Source organism: Helobdella robusta, assembly GCF_000326865.2.
Source record: "Helobdella robusta unplaced genomic scaffold HELROscaffold_23, whole genome shotgun sequence".
Classification (NCBI taxonomy): Eukaryota; Metazoa; Annelida; class Clitellata; order Rhynchobdellida; family Glossiphoniidae; genus Helobdella; species Helobdella robusta.
Window position 1 is genome coordinate 2,677,233 of NW_008704216.1, and position 24,826 is coordinate 2,702,058.

Here is a 24,826-nt window from a genome sequence, read left to right on the forward strand (position 1 = left end):
ATCACCACCACCACTTCTACCACCACTACCACCACCACTAACACCACCACTACCATCACCATCATCATTTCTGTGATCATCATTTTTATCATTATCACCACAAAAAAATCAATATCATCATTACTCTTATCATAGTCGCTCTTACCATTATTTTCATCATCATTTTCAAACTCACCGAACATATATTAATAATTTAAAAGGTGAGAATGTGATGAACTTGAGTGATGATGAGGTTGATGGGTTACTCAAGAACACATTTCGTCCATGCAATGTTCTCATGACTGAGGCTGGTTTCTTCTTAGATTTGTTGTTTTTTTGATGTTGTTGTAGATGTTGTTGTTGTAGATATTGTTGTTGTAGACGTTGTTGTTGTAGACGTTGCTGTTAATGTTGTTGCTGTTTTTGCTATAATGTTGTTGCTGTTGCTTTAATATTATAATTGATGTGTTGTTGTTGATGTTTTTGTTGTAAATGTTGTTGTTGTAGATGATGTTGTTGTGGTTGAGGTTGTTGCTGCTTTGCCTTTGCTCTGATGTTGTTGCTATTGTTGCTGTTGTTGCTACATTGCTGTTGCCTTGGTGATGTAGCTGATGTGTTGTTGTAGATGTTGTTGTTGTAGATGTTGTTTTTGTTGTTGTTAATGTTGTTTCCGCTTTTGCTATGATGCTGTTGTTGCTTTGTTGTTGTTGCCTTGTTGTCATAGTCATAATGTTGTTGTTTTTGGCATAATGTTGTTAATGTTGTAGTTGCTGTGTTTTTAATGTTGTTGCTAAATTGTTGTTGATGTTTTTGTAGTTGTAATTTGTTTGGTTGTTTTTGTATGTACTTATAATAATAGCAGGAGTAGTTGTTAGCATGAGTTACTGTTGTGATATTGTCGATGATGTAATAATGTTTTTGTAGGTTGAAATTATTGTTGCCGTCATTATCACCCTTATCATATTTGCATCTGTCATTCATTATCATCATCTTCATCATCTTCATCGTCATCATCATCTTCATGACCGTCGTTGATACTCCCGTCACTAACTATCATCATCACTACCACACCACCACCACCACACCACCACCACTACCACCACACCACCACCACTAACACCACCACTGACGATCATCCAGGTGCACTACAGTCTGATCATCTACATACTGGGAATGATGTGGGTGGAGTGCAAGCAGTTGTACAAGGAGGGCATGAGGAGCTATCTGGCCGACAGCTACAACTGCATCGACTTCATCGTCCTCTCCCTCTACATCTCCTCGTACGTACTCAGAATCGTCGTCCAGTTCCATCTTAGCAGGGCCAATGAAAGTTTTGGCGACTTGGCGGCAAAGGCGGAAAAATACCTCCGTTCCGAGAACTTTGAAGCTTTCAAGAATTTGGTGGCCAGCACCTGTGAGGAGCCACTGAGCAGGGAGAAGTACTTCATGAGGACGTGTTAGATGGATTATTCAATTTCGTGAAATTTATAAGTATTCATGAGGACGTGTTAGATGGATTATTCAATTGCATGAAATTTATAAATAAAAAATAAATAAAAAAATTATAGAATCGAGTTTTTGTCATAATAAAATTATTGCAACAGTTCCAAACTGCATTTTGTCGTTTCAAGCTAATAAAGTGTAAATGTATTTTAAATTTCCAGCCAGGTTCGACTGGCAGATGAACGACCCGGAGATAGTCTCGGACATGTTGTTCGGACTGGCAAACGTTTGGAGCATCGCGAGGACGACCTACCTCATGCCTGCCTTCGAAGTCCTCGGTCCTCTGCAGATCGCACTTGGCAGGATGATGGGGGACATTGCCAAGGTGCTCGTCCTCTTTACCCTGGTTAGTGAAACTGTTTCGTTTTCTAATATTTCTTGCCCACTGACTTTCTATTAAGAAATTTATGCTATAAAGTCATTTTGATATCAAATTTAAAGATATCCAAGATAAAAATAATCTGAGGTACTTTCTGGCAATGATACTAATGTGGCCTGATATTCACTCTCCAAACCAACCACTCCAACCGTACCCCACCATCTGCCCCCACACTAGGTGCTGATGGCATTCATGGTGGGCCTGCACAATTTGTACTGCTACTACGGGTCGCAGACGTACAGACTGTTCAACAACGAAACCTTCAGAACCATCCATGCATCGGAAACATTTCAAAAGTTTTTGTTTGTTGATATCGTGGCGTTGCTGATGTCATCAAGTTGTTGTTGATGTCATTATGTTGTTGTTGACGTCATCATGTTGTTGTTGATGTCATCAAATTGTTGTTGACGTCATCAGGCTGTTGTTGATGTCATGATGTTGTTGTTGGTGTCACTAAGTTGTTTTTAATGACAATTGTGTCGTTTGAAGTGATTCAAATGAATTGGAAATATTTTTCACAATTAATATTGACCAAATGTCAAAACAACACGAAACCTGGCAGCCTCTGGCGAACGCTGCTGAATTTGTTCTGGTCGATGTTTGGAGTGGTGCCACTGGACAGCATCGCCATTAAGCATCCGTCTCAAATATATGGATCATTACCACAACACTCATTTTCGTCAACATCGTTATCGGCACCATCTTCATCGTTATCAGCACCACAGACGTTTATTACTGTAGCCAGTGCATTTGCGACACTGACGCAAACGACCCTGACTCCTCATCCGACTCTGAGATCGTTGTCATCATCATCGGTCGATATTTTGTCATCATCGCCATCCTTGTCTTCATTTTCTCCATCCCCATTCAGTTCTTCACCCTTATATTTACCATTTAAACCACCATCACCACCTTCCTTATTTACATCCGCCCATGCAAACGCCACACCTCCTGCGCCGTCAATCCCACCCCTACCCTTATCATTGCCGTTGTTATCACCATCATTTCAATCATCATCATTTTCCAAATCATCAAAATCTTTCTCAAAGTCGTCATCCTCATCATCATCATCATCATCATCGTGGTCTTCGTCTTCGTCATTGTCCTGGTCATCCCCAAGCGATGCATCTCTGGCGAGCCATCCGGGCTCCACTATTATAGTTGAGGGGGTGGGTCTGTTTTTGTTCGCCCTCTATCACGTGACCGTCATCATCGTTCTGGTCAACATGCTCATCGCTATGATGAGTCACTCATTTGAAGCTATTCAGGTCATTATTATGATGGTGGTGAAGATAATATAGTGATGATAATGATGATGATGATGATGATGATGGTGACGACGACGATGATGATGATTGTGAAATTTGGATACAACGAACAAGCTTTGGTTAATTCATCCCCTAACTACATAACTCCATGAATGCATACATGTATGCCAAATCAAATTTACATGCACACACACACACACACCTACACACACACACACCTACACACACCGCACACATACTCAAACCTACACAAACACGCACACAAACACGCACACAAACACGCACACACACACCATGCCACACACGCACGCAGGGAGATTGTGACGTCGAGTGGAAGTTTGCTCGGACGAAGCTCTGGATGAGTTACATAATCGTGGAGGACACCCTTCCCATCCCCTTCAATATGCTGCCCACCCTCGACGCTCTCAAGTCCTGTTGTGGCGGCTTCTTGAGCCACATAAGAGGGTTCAACGGGGTCGGTAAGCGGTTTTTTAACCGACAACAATATCGGTCCGTTAAAAGGGATAACGATGATAACGATGTTGTTGATGACAATGATGGTGATGATGATGGTGATGATGATAGTGGTAGCATCGTAGGTGAGGAGACGTGTGTCACCTCTACTGATCTTGATAATGATGACGATGGTGGTGGTGGCGGTAATAAATTTGGAAAGAAGAAAAATACTGATGCTGATGATGATCCTAGCGTTCATGATGATGACGATGCTAAAATAGATGCAGCTGAAGACAATGAAAACATGATGATGATGATGACAGATGAGGATGGCCGTGCTGATGATGATGATGCCCAGAAGATTAAAAGTAAATCACTGTACAAGGTTGTGATGTTGATCTGCATGCTGGCATTAAGTTGATGTACGTACCAAATCCATAACAATCATAGTTATTATTATTATTGTCATTATTATGTTGGTTTATAATGTCAGCGTATATACAAGAATTTGGTTAGAAATATTGAGAAATGTAATAAAAAACTATCCAACGCCAGAAATTCGGTAGATTTAATAAATTATTGAATTAATTATGATCTTTTACCAGAATATAGTCAAAATGTTACAAGTAATATGTCAGAAAAAATTAATCCTGAGAACCAAAAGGTTACGCACAACCTGAAATATGCCTGAGTCCGAAAACGCTCATCAATGCTTATCATCAATTTCTATCGCGTCCTATGCATAGCTCCAGGGGCGCTTGGATGATCAATGACTTTTGACGTTTCCCAAGGGCTGAATTAACAAAAATTGCTTCAATCATTTCCTGGAAAGTCTGATTAGTGGTTGTTGATGGTGGCAAGCCATTCCATGTGACAACTGATAAATCGCTCTCAGTGAATTAATGCAAACGGCAGCTTTCACGTTTTTCGCTGGAAGTAACACGGTGAGAATGATAGACTGAATCTCCCAAGAGAGCCAAACTTGATTGTAACTTGATTGTTGAATTGTAGCTGTAGTTAAAATTATTGGTGGAACAAAACCGTTGAAAATAAAATTCATATTGGTTTCTATGACGATGGTATTATATTAAAAATAAAAATTATATAACAAATCACAAAAAAAATTTAGCGAGTTAATTCAAACGCTGAACTGCCACGTCTACAAGTTAGTCGTTGGAAGTGCCTTGTCACACGCTGTTATTAGAGCGTGGCTTTATTCGAATGCTGCCTGCCTGAAACTCGAAAACTATCATGCGCCATGGTGTGTATGACGCGGTGCTTTCGAGTGCATACCAACTATGTGTACTTAACCTGTAACTATAGAAGACTGGTGGCTGAGCAGTTAGAGCTACATATCAAAAAATGAAAATGTCTCGGTGATCTCTTTTAAATGTCTTCAAAGTCATAAACATCTGTGTATGTGCATAAAGCGAAATGAAACGTTCAATTGCTTCCAAGTAAGCAGCTCTGAATTTGAGGAAACTGCGTAATGTATAGAAAATATCATTCGTTATCCAGATTTGGCACATCATTTAAAATACTACCTGCACCATTATTACGTAATTTGTATTCAAGTCAACAAACTGAATCTAATTATTTCATACAGAAGAACACGTTGAACAAGCAGCAACAAATTCAACAGCAACAAAAACGGCAACAACGGTTCCATCATCTCAAGCAACAACAACAACACCATCTACAACAACACCATCAACAACAACAGCAACCCCATCAGCAGCAACAACAACAACACGAGAACAACATTCAACTGTCCAGCGATCAACAGCGCCAATCTCAACAACTTAAACAACAGCAACAACAACATCATCATCACCACCTGCATCATCATCACCACCACCACAGGCGCCACGGCAAACTTCATCACACGACGAACGCTGACATCTTACAGCGACTTGTCAGGAGGTACCTCTTCAAGCTGGAGAGGATGAAGGATGAAAGTCTGTTTTCATTCATTTAATCACTCACTTGCTCATTCATTCATCCAAAAACTCAGTCGTTCGTTCGTTCGTTCGTCTGTTCGTTCGTTCGTCCATTTGTTCATTCCTTCACCAATTAATTCATTTATTTTTCTATTTATTATTATTACTTCGTTAATCAAATTAAAGTCTCATTTTAAAATTATTATCATTCAGAATCAATCTCACAACATTATTGGTAAATTGTCACCAAATTCATTCGAAGATTTGAACTATAGAAACAAACAAACGAGTGAAGTTAATGTTCGAACGTTAATAAAGCAGAATGGTAGTTCTTTGTGATAAAATTGAAAAATATTTGTTGTAGTAAAGAAGACCAACATGTTCTTACATTTGGCAAAATAAACTCATTTTGAAGGCTAATCAATGGTTTTGAATATTTTGTTTAAAATGATGGCGTTATTACCAATATTATTTTTTTACAATTTTTAATAACTATACATTCAGCAAATATATATCAAAAAAACTAAGTAAATAACCACCACCATGTCCATCTCGGTGACCATGTGCATCACTATGACCACAACCACCATCACGACCACCACCACCACGACCACCACCACGACCACCATGACCACCACAACCACTACGGTCAAGCAGATAGGGACCCTACCCGATCGACCTCTGAGATGACCTCCAGCATCACTTACGTTCCCGACTATGCAAAAGACAGGAAAGAGTCAGGTTAGTGTTGAATGAACTTTTGTGACGTACGCTTCGTTGCATTCTATCATGTTCTGTATAACTCTATAAATGTTCTCAAGTTGTATGAACGAACTTTTACAACGAGTGTGTATTATATTAGTAACGACAAAACACAAATCGAAATAGCACAAGGCAGGCAACTTCACAAATGCCTCAAATTGTTCATAATCTCAAAAACGCTCTAACATAATAATATACAGACACACTTGCCTAATGATTTCTACATCAACCACACGCAGATGCAAAACGTAAAACAACGCAATCAAGTTTTGGAAGCAACCAAAGTCTGGTCTTCAACTTCTCGCCATCATCACTTGTTTTCACGCAGCAACACGGCGGCGGCAGCTCCAAGCCGCAACGAACACGACCTCCATCCATTCGTCGTCGTCGTCAGCAACATGTTTCCTGTCAGCAACTCTATCAACTCAACTTGCAAGAATATCAGGAATCATCTGAGCAGGAGCAACCACAACAACAGCAACACCAACCACAACATCATCTGTCGCAGCAATTACAACAACAATTACATCAACAAAAACATTATTCGCAAGAGCAACATAGAGAACAAAATGACCTACCAAAACAACCGCAACAACAGTACACCCAGTTAGAACAGCCGCCCAAACGACGATCCATAAAAAATAATTCAACTGGATATCAGCCTCTGTCAACGCCATCATCGGCCACAACATCAGCAGCACGGGCAACAACATCAGCAGCCCGGACAACAACATCATCTCTCGCTACGGAAACAAGTGCTCGCTCAATGGCAACCATAACACCACCATCACCGACAACAACAATATCTCCACCAACCACAACAACTCAACAACAAATTCCAATAATTCAGCAAACAACAACGGCGACTCCATCACCAAAATCAGAAGCAGCGGGACCTCCCTATCGTCGCAACCGCCCACTGAAAAAACAAAAATCCAGTCTGTCTCCCTCCCCTTCTCCAAGCCTCTCCCCCCGATCCCCCCTCTCTCCCACCACCTCTATCCACCTCATGTCTCTCCCCAGAATCGAGGCAATCATCAAAAACATCAACCTCTTCCAGGTGAGATTGAGTCACGTGAGGGCTATAACAACCAGGAGGGATGTCTTGAGGGATGACATCAAGCATGTCAAGAGGTCAGTGTGTGTGTGTGTGTGTGTATGTGTGTGTGTTTGTGTATGTGGTGCGCGTGTGTGTGTAAACGCGCGCAGGTGTGTGTGCTTTGGCATGCATATGTTTATTTGTGTGATTATGTGATTATTACAAATTCAATTTTTAGATTTTTAGACGTGCAAATTAGTGAATTTTATGCGTCAATTGATTTAGTGGCTGCGGTTTCTTTTGTTAACTTCGACGAATGTTATTATCCATCAAATTCATTTATATTTTTAATAGTTTATAGAAATGTTTTCATGTTCTTATTGAAGATTACTGTTGGAGAATTGCAAGGCACTGCTGTCCGTCCTGTCTGTTCTTGAGTCCATACGAGTCGAAGTGAAGTGTCTCGAGACCATCGCGAGACTGAAACGAGAGAACATGATGAAGAAATGAGAGGGAGTAATTTAATTTTGAACTAATTTTCTTTTGTTTGATGGTTTAATGAAGTTGTCGTTGTTTGTTGTTGTTATTGTTGTTGCTGTTGTTAATGTTTGTTGTTGTTTGTCATTGTTGTTGTTAAATTGCTGGGAACCAACATTTCTGCAAAAAGCATTTTAAATTGTGGACCTGAATGCAAACGAAAGAAGAAGATAATAAATGTCTTTGAACTCAAAACTTTGTTTAAATATCATTTTTTTTAAATTGTCCAATTATATAAATTGTATATTGATTATATCAACTATACCAATTATATAATTGTGTATACCTTGTATTGACAATAGGAAGTTTCTTGCTGGTATGAAAGGATATATGTTTGTAGCAACGTTTATGTCGCTCTCGATGGGATTCCTCAAAGAACTTGCGAACGAACTTTTAAAATTTGATGAGAGACGAGGGGTTGTTTGCTTTTGAAATTTTTATTTTTTGAAAATGCATTTGAAGAAAAAGGTTCTGAAAAGCAATCAAGCTCTTTCTTGGTGTTCCTAAATGTGTTTCTGTAGGATTTTGAACTAAAGCATTTCTTCACAATTGAAAGTTTTTAAATTGTTCATCTGTTGTTTTGCATGTTATAACTTTAATAAGACTCCAACCAGAAATATTATTTTAAGGGATATGTATTTAGTGCAATCGATCAAACGATGCACAGTGTTAGATTTGTATTTGCATGTGCTGGAAGAAGTTTCAAATATTGGAATGTTATTTAAATATACCCATGTTGTATTGTATACATGTGTGTATTGTAGACATGTGTGTATTGTATACATGTGTGTATTGTATACATGTGTGTATTGTATACATGTGTGTATTGTGTACATGTTTGTATTTTACACATGTGTGTGCGTATTGTTTGTTGAGAGTGTTTGAAACAACTGAAAACAATTGAAAAGCCTTGCAAATTATTCTAGGGGCACTTCAACGACAGCGTTTCAATGATGCGAATAATAAAGATTATTAATGAGTTCGTAATCACAAAATCTGTCTGAAATATACAAATAGAAAGTGAACAACTATGTTGTGCGCAATAAACATTTTGTCATAACAACGCAGTAAACAAATAAATATAAACAAATAAATATAAATCTAGTGAAATCTATTGTATCAACAATTTTCACAAGCAAATTTAATCACCAGCTATGTAAATATCTTACTTCTCCTCCTGATTAGATTATGTATGAAATAAAAAATAGGATGAGAGTCAGAGAAGCAAGCACAGAACAAGCAGTTTTATACAAATGCTTTTCTCACTGTAACAAAAATCAGTTCATTCTTGGAAATTTATCAAATTATCTTTTTTTTATATCTCATTATGACCTCATTCATTCACTCATGCATTTTCTTGCCCATTAATTTTACTGTCATATAAGTTGAACCTACATTACACACTAGCAGTGACTTATCAAATGCATACAAAATGGTTAAGTAGACATTTGCATAGTTTCAGTTTCTATGTATGCAGGTTGCAGTAGTGAGTGAGAATTTGATGTTCAACTGTCGTAAATATAAAACTATGGGAAAATCAAAAATTTTTATTCAAAATTCATTTGCGCTTTTTAACTCAATGCAAAATGCATAGAGAACCAAGCCTATATAGACGCATACAGGAACAAGCCTAAAGACGCAAATATAAAAAAATCAATAACAAAAAACCAAGTTCATTTCCGTTCGTTAATTTAAATAAATAATTCACAAATAATCAACAAAACTGAAAAGAATTAAATGTCATGAACCAGAATTTTGTATTGTGACAACCTCGTAAATTTTGTCATGTCCATCTTCATCATCCTTTTCATCTTGGTCATAAAGATTTTTATACTTCAATCACACGGCCATAAAATAGTTAATTAACATTTACAACTGAATCTTTTAAATATTATTATTATTATCATCATCTTTCATCATTATCGTCGTCGTCGGTATCATCCTTCCCACCATCATCGTCAACTACAACATGGTCAGAAATCATCAACAACACCAACAGTTCCCTCCATAGTCGCCGTTAGCATCATCGTTAACAACCAACTTCAAGTTTGAAAAAATCATAATTTTCTCGCTTCTGACAAAACTTTTTTTGACACCTCTTTCAACGAAATCATTATCATTTTAAAGATCATGAACTAAACCATTTAATCACTATCATTATCACACCCTTTCAAGTTAGAAACAAGTCATCGCCATTCCATTACCATCATCATTTTTATCATTGGTATCATCATTCTGGATTTTTCTTTTTTTTTTAAATCATTATTAGCGTAGATATCATCTGATCGTCATACCTATCAAAAACCTCATTATGACTTCCTATTACAGTAACATCACATCATCTTATCGCATCATCACCATATCACATCATGTCATAAAACACATCACATCATGTCATCACCATATCACATCATGTCATCACCACATTTCATAATCCCATCACCACTTTGAATCCCCACACCACATCATGTCGTCATCACATGGACTCGAAGAGCTCCACCCTGATCTTGGTATTACCCTGCCTCAACTCCTTCAGCGTTTTGTACTTGTCCCTCCCCTGAGACGCGTTCAGCCTATAAATGAGGTCGTTGCGAGTCAACTCACCCTGTTCGGTCTTCTTCAGCGACTCTCTCAACTCCTAAAGAGATTTCAACATTTTTTGTTTTAGTCATTTTAATGTTTCATCAATATTTATACTATGTTGCTATTTTAAAGTAGTCTCAATATTTTGCAGTGTTTTATTTTAATATTTCGGGAGCATGTTTTTATAAAGGTTCATAAGCAATTTATAAATTTCTTTATGTATTTATTTATTTATAATTTATTAAATTTTAACATGTGAATAAAGTGTCTGTAATTAAACCGATCATCTTGCCACATCGTACGTAATCATATTACGCCTATGAAAACACACATATACATACATATATTTTTCCATCATTTTAACATTCATATTGAAATATTTAGTATAAAGCTCCTTAGCATGTTCCATTCCAGAAAAATAGATCTATGCCAAACCTTTCATTATAAACAATGAAAAAATACTTTTGATTTATTTTCATTTAATTATGATAATTTTTATTATTTGCATAACAGTTTAGGTTAATTTCAATTCTTACAAATTTTATCAGCACGATGAATATATCGCAAATGAGAAGAGAATGAGATAGGCCGCGCGTTGAAAGCCACGCATCCTGATAGACAGCAGTCAATCAACAGGACTCTATTTATATGCACACTTGAGTCTCTTTTTATCTACCTTGCAAATATTTCTACACATGAAGTTATCTCTAATCAAACGGCATGAATAGCAGTTAAATGTCAAGTCGATGTTACGATTATTTTATCATTCGTTTATCTTCTTCTTCACTTAAATCTGCACTTGGTATTAATTCGAAAGTTACTACGACTACTGCCACACAATCAGAAGGTGTACTGCTACTTACAAAGTTTCACATCTTTCATCATAACCACTTAACAACGACAACATTATCGCCATTGATATTTCCATCGTTATCAAAAACAACATCAGCAACAAAGTCGTCATCATCATCATCATCAATAATATCATCATCTTCTTCTTCCAAACCTTCAGTTTTCTGCTGATTTCAAGATTTTTATCGATTTCAGGCACCTTGTTAAGTTCGGCCTCGTCCATCGGCATCATATCTATCAGAAGAACTTCACCTTGGAATTGAAAGTATAGATGGATGAATAAATGAATGGCTGATTGGTTGTATGATTGATTAATTGATTTGTTGATTTACTGATTGATTGATTAGTTTATAGATTTGTTTGTTGGTTCTTTTGTTAGTTGATTAGTTTGTTAGTTGGGAGGTTGGTTGGTTAGTTGATTGATAAGTAGGTAGGCCGTTTAGTTGAACTAATAAATGAAGCGTTCAATCAGTAGCTGACTTTTCAAAATTATTTCTACGGTTTCTTAACGGTAAAAATTGGTTGCATTTAATTGACGGGTGTTGCGTCACGTTACTACAGTGGCGAAACGCGAGATTCGATTTCAAAAGTGTCCACATGTTGTTGTGTATGTTTTTTTTTATCGTTTGGTTATTTTCAGCATTAAAATATTCTGCTAGCCGATGGAGGGGAATGCTTCTAACAAAAATATTGTATTATTAAAATCAAATTGAAAAGTTGCAAACCTAAATATAACCGTCTTAGCTTATATTAAAACAAAATAAATGAATTTGGATTTAATTTTGTGACTCAAAAATGGTTTGTTAGACGCTGAGATTAAGCTTGGAAGATGGAAAAATTTCTCAGTGGGCTAAATGATGCAGAAAGACAACACTGATGCAGATTTAATAGAAGACCGATCTGCTTCTCCCACCTGTGATTAGATCTAGCAAATATTTAATACACGGAGTTCATGGAGTTACAAATTTTCGTATTTCTTACAGTTTTGTTTCATTTTTAAATCTCACAATCGACATGCCGTTTTTGAAATTGAGAATTTTGATGATAAATTTTGGAAGCCGCCATTGCACGCAATCTACGCTGTTTATCATTTTACAATTTTAAATTGAAGTCCCACGGTACACAAACTAGAAAAAAGTGTGCACAGGTTTTCTACAATTATTTTGCTTAACACAAATTTTTTTTATTAAGCGATTGGATGATTGATTGACAGCTGCTTGATTGACAGCAGTTTGATTGACAGCAACTTGATTGACAGCTGCTTGATTGACAAATTGTTGATTAAATGATTGATAAAAAATGTTTGATTAATTTATGAGGAAGAATGACTAATAAACGGTTGAAATATTGAATGCCTGCGGCTAATTGGTAACTTGATGTAGTATAAAATTGCTTGATCGGTTGCAGATTTGGAATTAATTTTTTTAATTGGATGATAATAATAATTATTAATACTACTATTTCATGATTGAATGAATATTGTGTGTCTGTTGGCAGAATGATTTATTGATTTTTTTAAATGGCGAATAAATTAATTGATTGATTTGTTAAAGGTCAATCTCTCTCTTGCGCTTGCTGCAGATGTATCAACGACAAACACACACAGCGTAGATGAATAGGCGTGAAAACCAGGCATCACACATTGCGTGTGACATGCTGGAATCTCTTCGCATTCGAATCCAGTCACTGCAACAGCAGATCCAGGCGCCTTTAAGCATTTAGCCATCACGCCGCATAGTTGATGGTAGGCCGGAAATTTATTTTTTGTCTCAATATTTTGCTTGAAAAGTTGAAGGTAAACTTTTATATTAGTTAGTTATTTGTGTGCGAATGGCGAGTAGGTATATTGTGTATGTGTGCAAATTGTGTGTGTGTACGTGTATTTGTGGTTGTATGCGCGTATGTGTGCCGCGGTGCATTCAACGGATATATTTGTACATGTACACTCAATCAATAAGCGAACAACAGTGCACACTATAATAATACATACTTGTTTGAACACAAAAAAAAACATAAGTCCACGAACGAAAACATCTACACACATGCACAAACTTATATCCATACATACATTAAACAGAAATACCATCCACACACATACACACAAAAATACAATATTATATCTATATTTATATTCATGAATTTTTAATCTTCAACGAGTTTAAATTTCAAGAACAATGTGAGTAACTATGGTGATTATGTTGGTAGAGTGTAAATATGTGGGTATGTATGTGCGTGTGTATGTATGCATGTAAACTAATATGTAAGTAAATACGTATGCATCATGTATGTATATATGCATATTTGTATTATTATATGTCCGTGTACGTATGATAAGGCGTTATACAACAAAATTGTAAGCCAGCGACAGAATGTAGAGAATTTTAGAATTAAGTTGGTGTTGAATATGATAATCTAAACAATTTTTCGTCGTAGTTAATGCAATGAAATGAATTTAACTGATTAGAAGTTGAATTCTTACTTCTTTTATTCATGCTGGTATTATGTTCACGGACCTCGTCAACTTCAACCTTGACCTCTGCCCTATGTTCATCCTCACTATCGGAACTGCTCTTTGAACTAGAAGATAAACTCGAAGATTTTTTTCCCTTGTTGCTTGTGTCAGCGATGATGAAGTAATTGGTCACGTTGTTGTTGTCGATGTCGTTCGTATCTGCAGCTGTGGTGGTTGTTGTCGTGATGACCACTTGTTCGTACACTGCGTCAGAGATGCGTCGTATCTGACCCGTGTGGCAGGCAGCAAAATTATTCCATTACGTATTAATTTGACAGCATAAGTATGTTTAACAGCACTAAATACAAAACTAAGTAACTTGAAAAAACATTATCATAAATATTAAAGTTAAAGAATTTGTCGTTAGAAACAGAAAAACCAATAAGAATTTAAAATCTTCAATTGAATCAGAGGCAAGATGTGAGTAACACAATCACAATGATTTTAATAACAGATGACACTGCAGATTAGAACGGCAACAAGGGCAACCTTCTGCTCTTCCTCGTTTACGTCACTCAATGCCTTGATCCTCTCAAGCTCCATGGTCAGTCTTCGAGTTTCCTCTTCCTTCTCTTCCACTTCCTCCATCTTCCTTCTCAACAACTCCTCCGTTTCGAGCGCTTGTTGCTCCTGAAATTGTTTTGTTGTCGTTGGTTGCTTTTTACGGGGTGTTGTTTTTAATGTTGTTGTTCTTTATGGTGTGTTGTTTGTAATGTTGTAGTTGTTCTTGTGGTTGATGTAGTGATGATGTTTTTGATGAAATGAAGTTAGGTGAGTTTGTTAGATGCTGACGTTGAAGTTGAAACAATGGTGGCAAATGCATAGAAAATACGGAAGTTACGGAAAACAAACGATCAACGATCGGAAAACAAACGATCAACAACAATAATTCAAACAAATGTAGAAGAACCATCAAATTACTAACACCAATATATAATAAACATTATTATCATCAACCACATCATCATTATTGTTATCATTAACAACGGTAACTGTGTTATCATCGCCACTTAAATCAGCATCATCGCCAACAACAACAACCTTCAAATACTTTTCAGCTTTTTCAGCATCTGCAGCCAGCTCAGCAGCTATCCTGGCTTCCTCAGCCCTTCTCCGTGCCTCCTCCAACTCACGCCTCATCATCTCGATTTCCATCAACCTCCTCTCCTTTTCCTCTGCTTCTCTCTGCAATTTCTCGTAACCTGTTGATGTGATGATGTTGATGTAATAATGTTGATGAAATGATGTAATGGTATTTATTTCTATATATTGCATGAAGTAATACTACGTGCACAACGAGGTGATTTCTATTTTAACGTGAATGTATACAGAAAAAACACTGGGCACATGAATACCTTGCGTTTCAAAACTGATACAAAAACACGGGATACATGTCCAACCGACCAACCAACCAATCGACCAACCGACCAACCAACCGACCAGCCAGCCAACAAACCTTCCCTAGAGATAGCCATTTCCTTCTCATAATCCTGCACCCTAATTTTCATCATGGTCATGGCCTTCTCCATCTCGTCTCTCATTTCCTTTTCTCTCAACAATGTCCTCCTGTTTGGTCACGTGCGGTCACGTGAGCGTTAGTAAGAACAATCATCATCATGAGTATTCTTATCATAATAATAATATGAGCATTTATATAGCGCCGATTCGCACAGCTGCTTCAAAAGCACCCAAAGCCCGTGTGTAAAAAATGAATCTTTAGACCTTTTTAAAGACGCTCAATTGTCTCAATTCAAGAGGTAACGTATTTCAGACATTTGGAGCGACGTGACGAAAGCCACGGCTAGCGAGATGTGATTTGGCAATACGAATGTTTAAGAAACCCGTAGAGATTGCGCGGAGCAATCTGGCAAGTTCTTGGCGGGATATGAAATAGTAAGGGGAAGCTGGGAATTTGATGATAATGTTTTGAAAATTAGAACTGCAATTTTGAAAATGATTCAAGCAGAGGTGGGAAGCCAATGAAGCATTGGAAAGAATGGAAGAGCTGAAACGAGAAGGTTTATTGAAGATCAGTCGAGCGGTCTTTTTCTAGATAGTCTGCAGCCTCCAGAGGGATGTGCTTGAGGCACTGTATAGGAAGGTGCTATGGTAGTCCAATTTGGAAAGAACCAGACACCCACCATGGCAAGCGACAACCTCAGACGTAATTGCATGTCTAACGTTTTTTAATGCACTGAAATGGTAGTTGCCGATTTCGGCTACGTGTTTGTCTTAATTTAAAAACTGGTCAAACGTCACAGCGAGCAACTTGATTTTGTGATTGGTAGCGCAGATCCGGCTATGTCCAGTGCCTCAAGCGACAACTTTGACATTTGTTGATGTTGATGCGTTCCAGCGGGCAATGTTTCTGATTTGTGAGAGTTAAGTTTTTTGAATACCACTGATGAACCTCGCTTGTGCAGGCCGCCGTCGAGATTATCCAAGGTGACCGGGGTAAGTACAAGTGCGTGTCATCGGCATGGAGATGAAAAAATATTCCGGATTTACTGAAAATGTCATAAATTGGAGAAGAGGATAGAGCCGAGAATGGAGCTCTGAGGGAAGCCGGTGTCAAGGAAGGAGTTATTATCATTCCGATCATTTTCGCCACCACTATCATCATTATCATCATCATTGTCGTCGTCATGATTCCCATGTCATCATCGTCATTATCATCATTACTGCTGTTGTGGTCATCATCGTCGCCATCGTTGTCGTCGTCATCATCATTGCCATTATTATTATAATCATTATCATCATCAAAATAGTACAACCTGATTTCATTCCTTCGTTCATTTTCCTCCTGCACCTCCTTCTTCATCTGGGTGACCTCCGGAGATTCCGTCTTCCTTCTCCTCTGGTACATCTCACTGTTCCCCCTGCACAGGTTCAATATCTTTTCATTTGTCTGAGCCTTGTTTGTCAAGAACTTGAAAGGCTGTGTGTGTGTGAATGTGTGTGTGAGTGTACGAGTGTGTTAATGTATGTGCATTTCTGTAGATGTGTAAATGTCTGTGTGTGAGTATATGTGTATTCCTGTAGATGTAGGTGTTGAGCGACCTCCCACCCACCACACCTACAGTAAGCCCATCATATTTGTACTCTTTCGACCACACGGGTACATACAACATAGTAAAACACGACACACATCCACACCACACGACAACATCCACACCACACAACACACATCCACACCACACGACAACAACATCCGCTCACAGGAGCCTTAGGATCCACAGACTTCACGGTAAACTTTTTCCCGCTGTACGAAACGTTCTTTATATCGCTCCATGGAAAGCCGATTTTCGGAGTCAGTCTGTAATAATTGCAGTATTGTAAAAGGAATAAAAATAACGACATTATTATTATTATTATTATTGTTGTTGTTGCTGTTGTTATTTTTTGTCATTATCGTTATAATCCATTGCAACTAAAACATCATTAACAACACCATTTTTTCTACCTAAACCTCATCATCACCATCGTCATCACAAACACCATCTTCTTCCCACCACCACCACTACCACCATCACCACCACCACCACCGACATCACGTGACCTGTCATCGTGTCCATAGATATTCATTCCGAGTGCGTCGACACCCAGCCAGAGTTTGGAACCCTTGTTGTTGGTGATCTCGAAGTAGTTCACCCCGTACTGTTCAAGGTCCTGCGCTATTTTCAAGTACTCCTCCACCGCCTGCTCTCTGGCGGGAAAATTTTGCGGGAAATTCTTATGTATTACTTAGTAATACTTAGTATTACATAGTATTACTTAGTATTACATGATATTACTCTGTATTATTTTGTATTCCTTATTACTAAAGCTACTTAGATTTACTTAGCATTACTTAATATTGCTTAGTAACACTTAATATTACATTGTATTACTTTGTACTGATTAGTATCACTTAATATTACGTTGTATTACTTTGTATTGATTAGTATTTTTTAGTATTACTTAGTATTCCTGGTATCGTTTTACACAACAACAACGGTTGTGTTAAAAAAAGTCGCGATACTATCACTATCTTTCTTTCTTTTTAGTTATTATTTTTACGGCCACGCTTACTACTACTACTTCTTCTTTAACTACTCTACATCTACTACTATTACCACCACCATTACTACTACTACTACTGCTGCAACTACTACTACTACTACTATTACTACTATTATTACAACTACTACTACCACCACCATTACTGCTACTATTACTACTACTACTGCTGCTACTACTACTACCAATGTTGCCAAAGTTACTTCTACAACTAATTATATAAGAGTTACTACTACTATTACTAAGAATAATAAAATAATAATAATAATAAAAATAAATTAAATAAAAGTAATTATAACAACCATATACAACAGTACGAACGAAACAAGAGCAGAACAGCTGAATATATTGGTACATACTTGTACATTCCTCTGTGCTGGGAGTACCAGGTCAGTATCTGCTCGTCCCAATCCGCCTTCGTCAGTGTATGCTGTTTGATGATCCTGAAAGTGATGTTTTTTTTATATTATTGTTATTATCTCTATTATTATTATTCCTTTAATTACATAATAAAATAAACACTTATTATTCTATGTTTATCATTAAATTTGATTGATAACGCCAAAATAATAAGAACGATTGAACCCCAATTGAACAATTGAACCAGCCCCTCTAGAATGTACTCACTCGCAGTAACGAGCATTTTAAATTGATAGGATTTTATAATTATTTCATTATTGATATTTGGTATTTGGAATTAGAAAATAAAACGATGTTCTCATTATTATCATCATTATCATCAACATCATCATTATTATTATTATTAATATTATTATTATCGTATGACATTTACTGTGACAGGAACAAGCTATGATGCTAATTAAATATATTTCACCGTTTTGCACTTAACTTCACAATGAGCAAAATGGTCTTAACCTTTAATGTTATTTTATACAATTTTTAAAAATTTTATCATTGCGCATTATTTAATTAACATTAACTTGTATATATATATTTTTTTATCATTGTATGTTTTTTTATGGTGAAAAATAAAAGATGTTCCCATTATTGTTATATTTATTTGATATATTGTTATAGGCAATTACCACTAAATAACACAAACGTCATCACATTTTTTTTGAATTATTATTATTATTGTATTTCATTAATAATAATAATAATATTATTATTATTATTTGTCTTTAATTTATTTTATATGTTATTAAAGGTAATAACAGAAACGTCACAGCGATTTTTACACTTTTTTTAAATCAATTATTAATCAAAAAACAAAAATCTTTCTTCGCGGTAAACGAATTTAACGGTTAATTACACTCGTAAATGAATACATGCTAAATGACGCAACACACACAAAGCATGTGATAGTCTTTTTGTCATATTCGAACCCGGTTACTGCGAAACAACACCAGGCGACCTTAACCATTAGACCATCACGCCACTCATTGTGGTAGCAATTATCGTCCGTTATTATCCCCATGACGAGTTCGTCAACAACATTATCAACAACATTTTTCTTATCATTAACGTCACTCTATTTAAAACACCATTCACCATCGAAGCAGCATCACCATTATTATTATTATTATATATTGTTGTTGTTGTTGTTATTACTATCACTATTATAAAATTAGCAGTAGTAGCAGTAGTAGTTGTTGTTGTATTAGTTGTAGTAGTAGTAGCAATAGTAGTATTAGTAATAGTATTAGTAGTATTATTATTTGTAGTAGTAGTTGTTGTTGTTGTAGTAGTTGTAGTAGCAATAGTAGTATTAGTAATAGTATTAGTAGTAGTAGTAGTTGTTGTTGTAGTTGTAGAGTAGTTAAAAAAGAAGTAGTAGTAGTAATCGTTGCAGTAGAAAAAATAGTTGAAAAGAAAGAAAGATAGTGATAGTATTGATAGTATTGTTGTTGTTTTAATTTTTTATTATAACCGTTATTGTTGTATGTAACGGTACCAGGAATACTAAAGAATACTAATAAGTTCTACTAAGTAATATTAAGTGATACCAAGCAATGCAAGATAATACTAAAAAATGCTAAGTAAATCTAGGCAATATTAAGCAATAATACTAAGAAAGAATGAGAGTAATACTATGTTATACTAAGTAATACTATGTTATACTAAGTAATACTATGTAATACTAAGTAATACAAAGTGATACTTAGAAATTGCCCGCAAATTTTTTCCGCCAAATCGTAATCACACCACAGCCACCACACCACCCTCATGACGTGACCTGGTTGGCAGAAGATGATCCTTCGCAAACATCTCCACGGTATGAATGTTGGGGTCGAAGTCGTCGAAGGTGGCCTGCAGGGCATAGGAGGCGAGGAGGACTGCTGTCTCCGGTGGACAATAATACTCGTCGTTCAAGATGGAGTTTTTGACTTGTTGGAAGAATATCATCTGATCAGATGGGTGTGTTGGTAGGTGGGTGGGTATGTGGATGTTGCTGTTGGTGGGTGTGTGGGTATGTGGATGTTGCTGTTGGTGGTGGTTCATTGCTTGTAAGCTAGACATGGGTAACGCCATCATGCTAATCTATTACTTACAAATGCATATTAGAAGTGCTACAGCATTTGTACACACGTACCACACCACATCCGCCACGTGACATCTCGCCACACAAAAAACCACACCACACACATCATACCACAAAAACAATTCTCACCTTTGTGATTGGTTGAATGAGTTCAGTAGCCACATCTTCCGGATAGTACTTGATCAGGAAGTTGAACTTTAGAGGGGATGACTGCTTTACCTGCTTCACCACCTGAGGTCAACAATTTTCTTCACATTCAATATTAGTCCCATAAATATTATTTTTCATTTAAAAATATTAAATTCAATTTGGTACATTTTACGCAGTTGATCCCCCAATTTGCACGCATTTTTTTCTTGTCACAAGTTTCCTCGATAAATTAATGAAAAGGTTTAATTTTCTTATTTTAGCAGTAACAACATGGCCACTATCATCATCTTCATCGCCACAATAATAATCATCAACAACTATTAACCAGTTATTTATGTGACGGATATATTAATGAATTAATAAACAAACAAATAAAAAAATAATTAACAATTCAACAAAAGAAAGAAAGAATTATTTAATTAAAAAATTAATTAATTAATTAATTAAACCTTCTTATCAAGATTCATCCAGACGTGCTCGCCAAAACTGTTCACGTACGTCAGACCAAAGTACCATAACTCTCTGAGACCTATCAAACGAAGTACCTGGATGCAAAGACGCATGCTACAAATTCAGCACATACATACATACATACATACATACATACATACATACATACATACATACATACATACATACATACATACATACATACATACATATATACATATAACATATATACATACATACATATATACACATAACATATACACATAACATGTTATATATACATATAACATATATACATACATACATATATACATTAATGTACATACATACATAAATACATACATACATACATACATACATACATACATACATATATACATACATACATACATACATATATCTTTAGTTGCTGCTTTGAAAAATGACTGAAAAATGGCTGACGCATTTATTGTAGACAAATTTTTTTATCAGAGTTTGTTGATTTGGAGTTATATTTGCAAGATAGCTTGCATAAACTCTTCTTCAAGGCTTCAGTAGGAAAGGTTTGCGATCTAAATAGTTCTGCGCTAGACAAAACCAGGGTTTTGGCAGTTAAAACGACCTTGGGTCAATGTGTTTGAGAACGGTGCCAAACACTTCCTGCGACACAAGATGCTTATTTTGGTCGATTAGTCCAAACGTTTCAATGCGATTAGTTGGAAAATTTTAGAGTCACTGAAAGTGGCATGCGTAGACATTTTTTGATCGTAGGCTTTTAATGCCGCGGTACCTGCCTCAACTGCTGTGAAAGAAATGTATCATTTGGCCATCATGTGAGGGAACGTCATATCCCAGGCCAGTGAACATCTCATAGTCCATGAAAAAATTGTGTCCATCATGCCTCAAATTTCCATCTGCGATCAGGTCTACCGGTTCTTTTATTACCGGTATGGCAGTCTTTTGGAAACAGAACAGCGAACCAGGAAATCAAGTCACATTACATATACAACACATACAAACATATACAAAACATTCAAAGTATAAAAGATACAAACATTTACAAACTCATACAGCACATACAAACCTTATCGAACAACTGCCTTCCTGTAGTTGTTGGTTGAATGTTGAAACTCAATTCAGTGTTCACAGTTTTAACAATAATTTTTGTCTGGAAGAATTATAAAAAAATCAAACCAAGGAAAATATAGCAAATTTTATTTGACTAATTGTACGCTAGCTCTTCTGTTTGGTTAACTAAAAGCTAAACAACCAGCAAGCAGTTTATTCAGCATTTTTGCTAATTTTTTTGACCCAAAAGCTGAAGCTACGTTTCAAAAAAATTTTTATTTGTGAAAAGCTTGCAAAAGTTCATTAGCAAACGTTCAGTATTGAGCTATTTTGAAAAATAGCTTAGTACTAAATTTATTATAGGAAATTAATTGTTTTTTAGAAATTAATAATTTTAAGTTTGTAATGACATTGGGTCAGGGGTTAGGGAACGTCTGCTGAACGAACATTTGCTGACTTTAGAAGATTATCACCAACGACGTCAAGGCAGTTTAAAAATAAAAATTGTTGATATAAGTGATTTGCCGGATTTAGAAGAAACGTTTGTCGAAGATGTAGTTTTAAAATCTCAAATTAGTTTCAGTGGAAAAATTCTTGGTCCACAAATCCCATGTTATTCTAGAGGTCTATCAATCACGAATTTATATTTAAATAACTGAAAACATAATTTCGTTAATTTTGTTTTGATCAGAAATGTATTCAGACTGAATATTCTCGTTAAAAGGTGTCGATGAAATGAAAATAAATTCCTATATAAAATTTGATGTGGCCGACTCCCGAAATAATAACATTCGTCAAAATTTCTGCAAAGCACTCCAAACGAAAATGTAGAAAAAGCAAAATAAAATATGCAAACTTATTCGTCTGCTTTAAAAACTCAGGTCTCCCGACACAAAATACCAAGCTACACACACCAGCGGTTTAGGTTGAATTACAGAAAATCGAGTAACAACGTAGGATCGATAACATTTATAGCATTAAATAACGTTTACTTAATTTTAAATTTTTGTATCAAATTAAAAACACTTTCGTTGAGAAACCCAAATTGTTAGTTTCGTTGTTTCTGGTGTTACAATGACCAATTTAGATTTTAAATTTTTAAATAACATAACACGCGTAATTTGATTTATCTAAACTGTCTTCGATGGTAATCTTTCAAACTGCAAAAAATTGATGCTGATAGTCAATCGAAATTTATTATTGCATTGATCAATATTAACAAATATATGAACGAATGGGTAAATGAATGAATGAACGAACGAACGAACGAAGGAAAGAACGAACGAATGGCTGAATGAATGAATGTATGAATGAATTAATGAATAAATGAATGAACGAACGAACTAATGAATGTACGAACAAATGAATGAATGCATGTAAAAAAAACTCAAACATGTACAATAATGTTTATTTTTAATCTGCTACCTTGACTAATTAAATTAAAGTCGTACCAAAACGTCAGAAAAATTTATTGCGCGTTTGTGGATGTTTTTTTTGTTTGTGTGTTTGTATGTGTCTGTATAAGTTTGCGTGTGTGTGTGTGTGTGCCGATGTGTGTATGGGCTTGTGTGTGTTTGTGTGTGTGTGTGTGTGTGCGTGCGTGTGTGATGTGATGATGTGGTAATGTAACTCAATAGATGATCTTTAATAATGGACTCCAAAAGTTTGTTGCAAACTTTTGGAGTCCATTATTAAAGATCATCAGTTACATTTATAAAAACACTTTACTAGATTATAGGCAATATGTTTTTGTGAAGGGGAAATCAACAACTCTCTAGTTGTTGAAATTGATGGATTGTTGAACTGGTGCAGTTGATAATTGTTTGGATTTTGATGTTATTTACACAGACTTTACTTAAGCTTGTGCCACATCTGTGCCACATCTGCCACATCTTTACTTAAGCGTGCCACATCTGTTATTGATTAATAAGTTGCAAGGTTATGGTGTGAATGATTGTTTGGTTGGAAAAGGAAACGGGCAGCCAAGATGGTCAGGGATTGCAAAGGCTTTTGTTTCTCGGATCGATTGAAGTTTCTTGGCTTGCCAACTTTAAGATTTAGAAGAGTTCGTGAAGACATACTAATGATTTTCAACATTTTGAAGGGTAAGCTAGGAAGAGATTCCTCACCAGCTTTGTGTTTTGATGCGGAGCCAGAGGGCATCGCTATAAAATACATGTTCAAAAGTTCCATACAAATACAAGAAAGTATTCGTTTTCTAACAGAGTGATCTCTATTTGGAACAATTTACCGACATGCGTTGTTGAATCAGATACTGTTTCCAACTTCAAGAAGAATTTTGACTTATATATGACCAACAAAGATTTTCTTTATGATCATAAAATTGACATTGTTGTTTTATTGCTTTTTGTTGTCTTTTAGTGCTATTTTGATATGGGCATATATAACTTACGTTTAAGTTATATAATGGGTTATTCGATCCTGTTTGATGGAGAAAAAGAAGGTGAATCACTACTAAAGCAATTATTACGAATGGCAGCATAAAATGGAAGGAAAAGAATCGATTTAAGGTAGCATTATCTACTGCAAATCCTCCTCAAATTCACTCGACTAGTATTTTTCCAATATAGGGGATTTTATTTATATTTATTTATTTATTATCCTTATATTACAATCATTGCCAATTAATCACATCTATATTAATGTATGCAGATGATATTGTCGTGACGGTGGCGTCGGGCAGGATATGACCAGAATGTTTGAGATGGAGTATTCTCAACTCGCCGATCATGATCACAGGGTAAATCTTGACAAGACAAAAGCAATGATCACTGGTGAGTCCGCTG

At 36.1% G+C, this 24,826-nt stretch overlaps 3 protein-coding genes across 3 annotated transcripts in view; 1 reads left to right on the forward strand and 2 right to left on the reverse strand.

Annotated features, from left to right (window-relative positions):
* Positions 1-8,332, forward strand: part of HELRODRAFT_191728 (hypothetical protein) — a gene marked incomplete at its 5' end in the record, with an annotated part of 10,366 nt that extends 2,034 nt beyond the window's left edge. Inside the window, 14 exons of the mRNA XM_009019121.1 lie at positions 201-271; positions 1,120-1,435; positions 1,644-1,828; positions 2,039-2,157; positions 2,424-3,129; positions 3,443-3,604; positions 4,191-4,249; positions 4,715-4,846; positions 5,449-5,543; positions 6,054-6,266; positions 6,527-6,893; positions 6,983-7,225; positions 7,311-7,421; positions 7,713-8,332. Coding sequence (XP_009017369.1) covers positions 201-271; positions 1,120-1,435; positions 1,644-1,828; positions 2,039-2,157; positions 2,424-3,129; positions 3,443-3,604; positions 4,191-4,249; positions 4,715-4,846; positions 5,449-5,543; positions 6,054-6,266; positions 6,527-6,893; positions 6,983-7,225; positions 7,311-7,421; positions 7,713-7,836 — 2,903 coding nt within the window. The 3' untranslated portion in view covers positions 7,837-8,332. The remainder of the gene's footprint in view (positions 1-200; positions 272-1,119; positions 1,436-1,643; positions 1,829-2,038; positions 2,158-2,423; positions 3,130-3,442; positions 3,605-4,190; positions 4,250-4,714; positions 4,847-5,448; positions 5,544-6,053; positions 6,267-6,526; positions 6,894-6,982; positions 7,226-7,310; positions 7,422-7,712) is intronic.
* A 1,058-nt stretch (positions 8,333-9,390) lies between these two features.
* Positions 9,391-22,107, reverse strand: HELRODRAFT_111783 (hypothetical protein). The gene is made up of 14 exons (XM_009019122.1): positions 22,036-22,107; positions 20,972-21,067; positions 20,502-20,603; positions 20,067-20,236; positions 18,229-18,312; positions 17,370-17,516; positions 17,030-17,126; positions 16,582-16,748; positions 15,267-15,373; positions 14,846-15,012; positions 14,300-14,440; positions 13,812-14,036; positions 9,867-10,489; positions 9,391-9,791 (listed from the first exon to the last, which is right to left on the reverse strand). Exons 2-13 carry the CDS (start codon positions 20,987-20,989, stop codon positions 10,340-10,342), a joined length of 1,575 nt encoding a protein of 524 aa, XP_009017370.1. The 5' UTR covers positions 20,990-21,067; positions 22,036-22,107; the 3' UTR covers positions 9,391-9,791; positions 9,867-10,339.
* A 2,199-nt stretch (positions 22,108-24,306) lies between these two features.
* HELRODRAFT_79072 (hypothetical protein) lies at positions 24,307-24,576 on the reverse strand (the record flags this gene model as incomplete). Its single annotated transcript, XM_009019123.1, has 1 exon — positions 24,307-24,576. A coding segment is annotated over one exon (270 nt), but the record flags the coding sequence as incomplete, so codon positions are not given.
* Between the last annotated feature and the right edge of the window lie 250 nt (positions 24,577-24,826).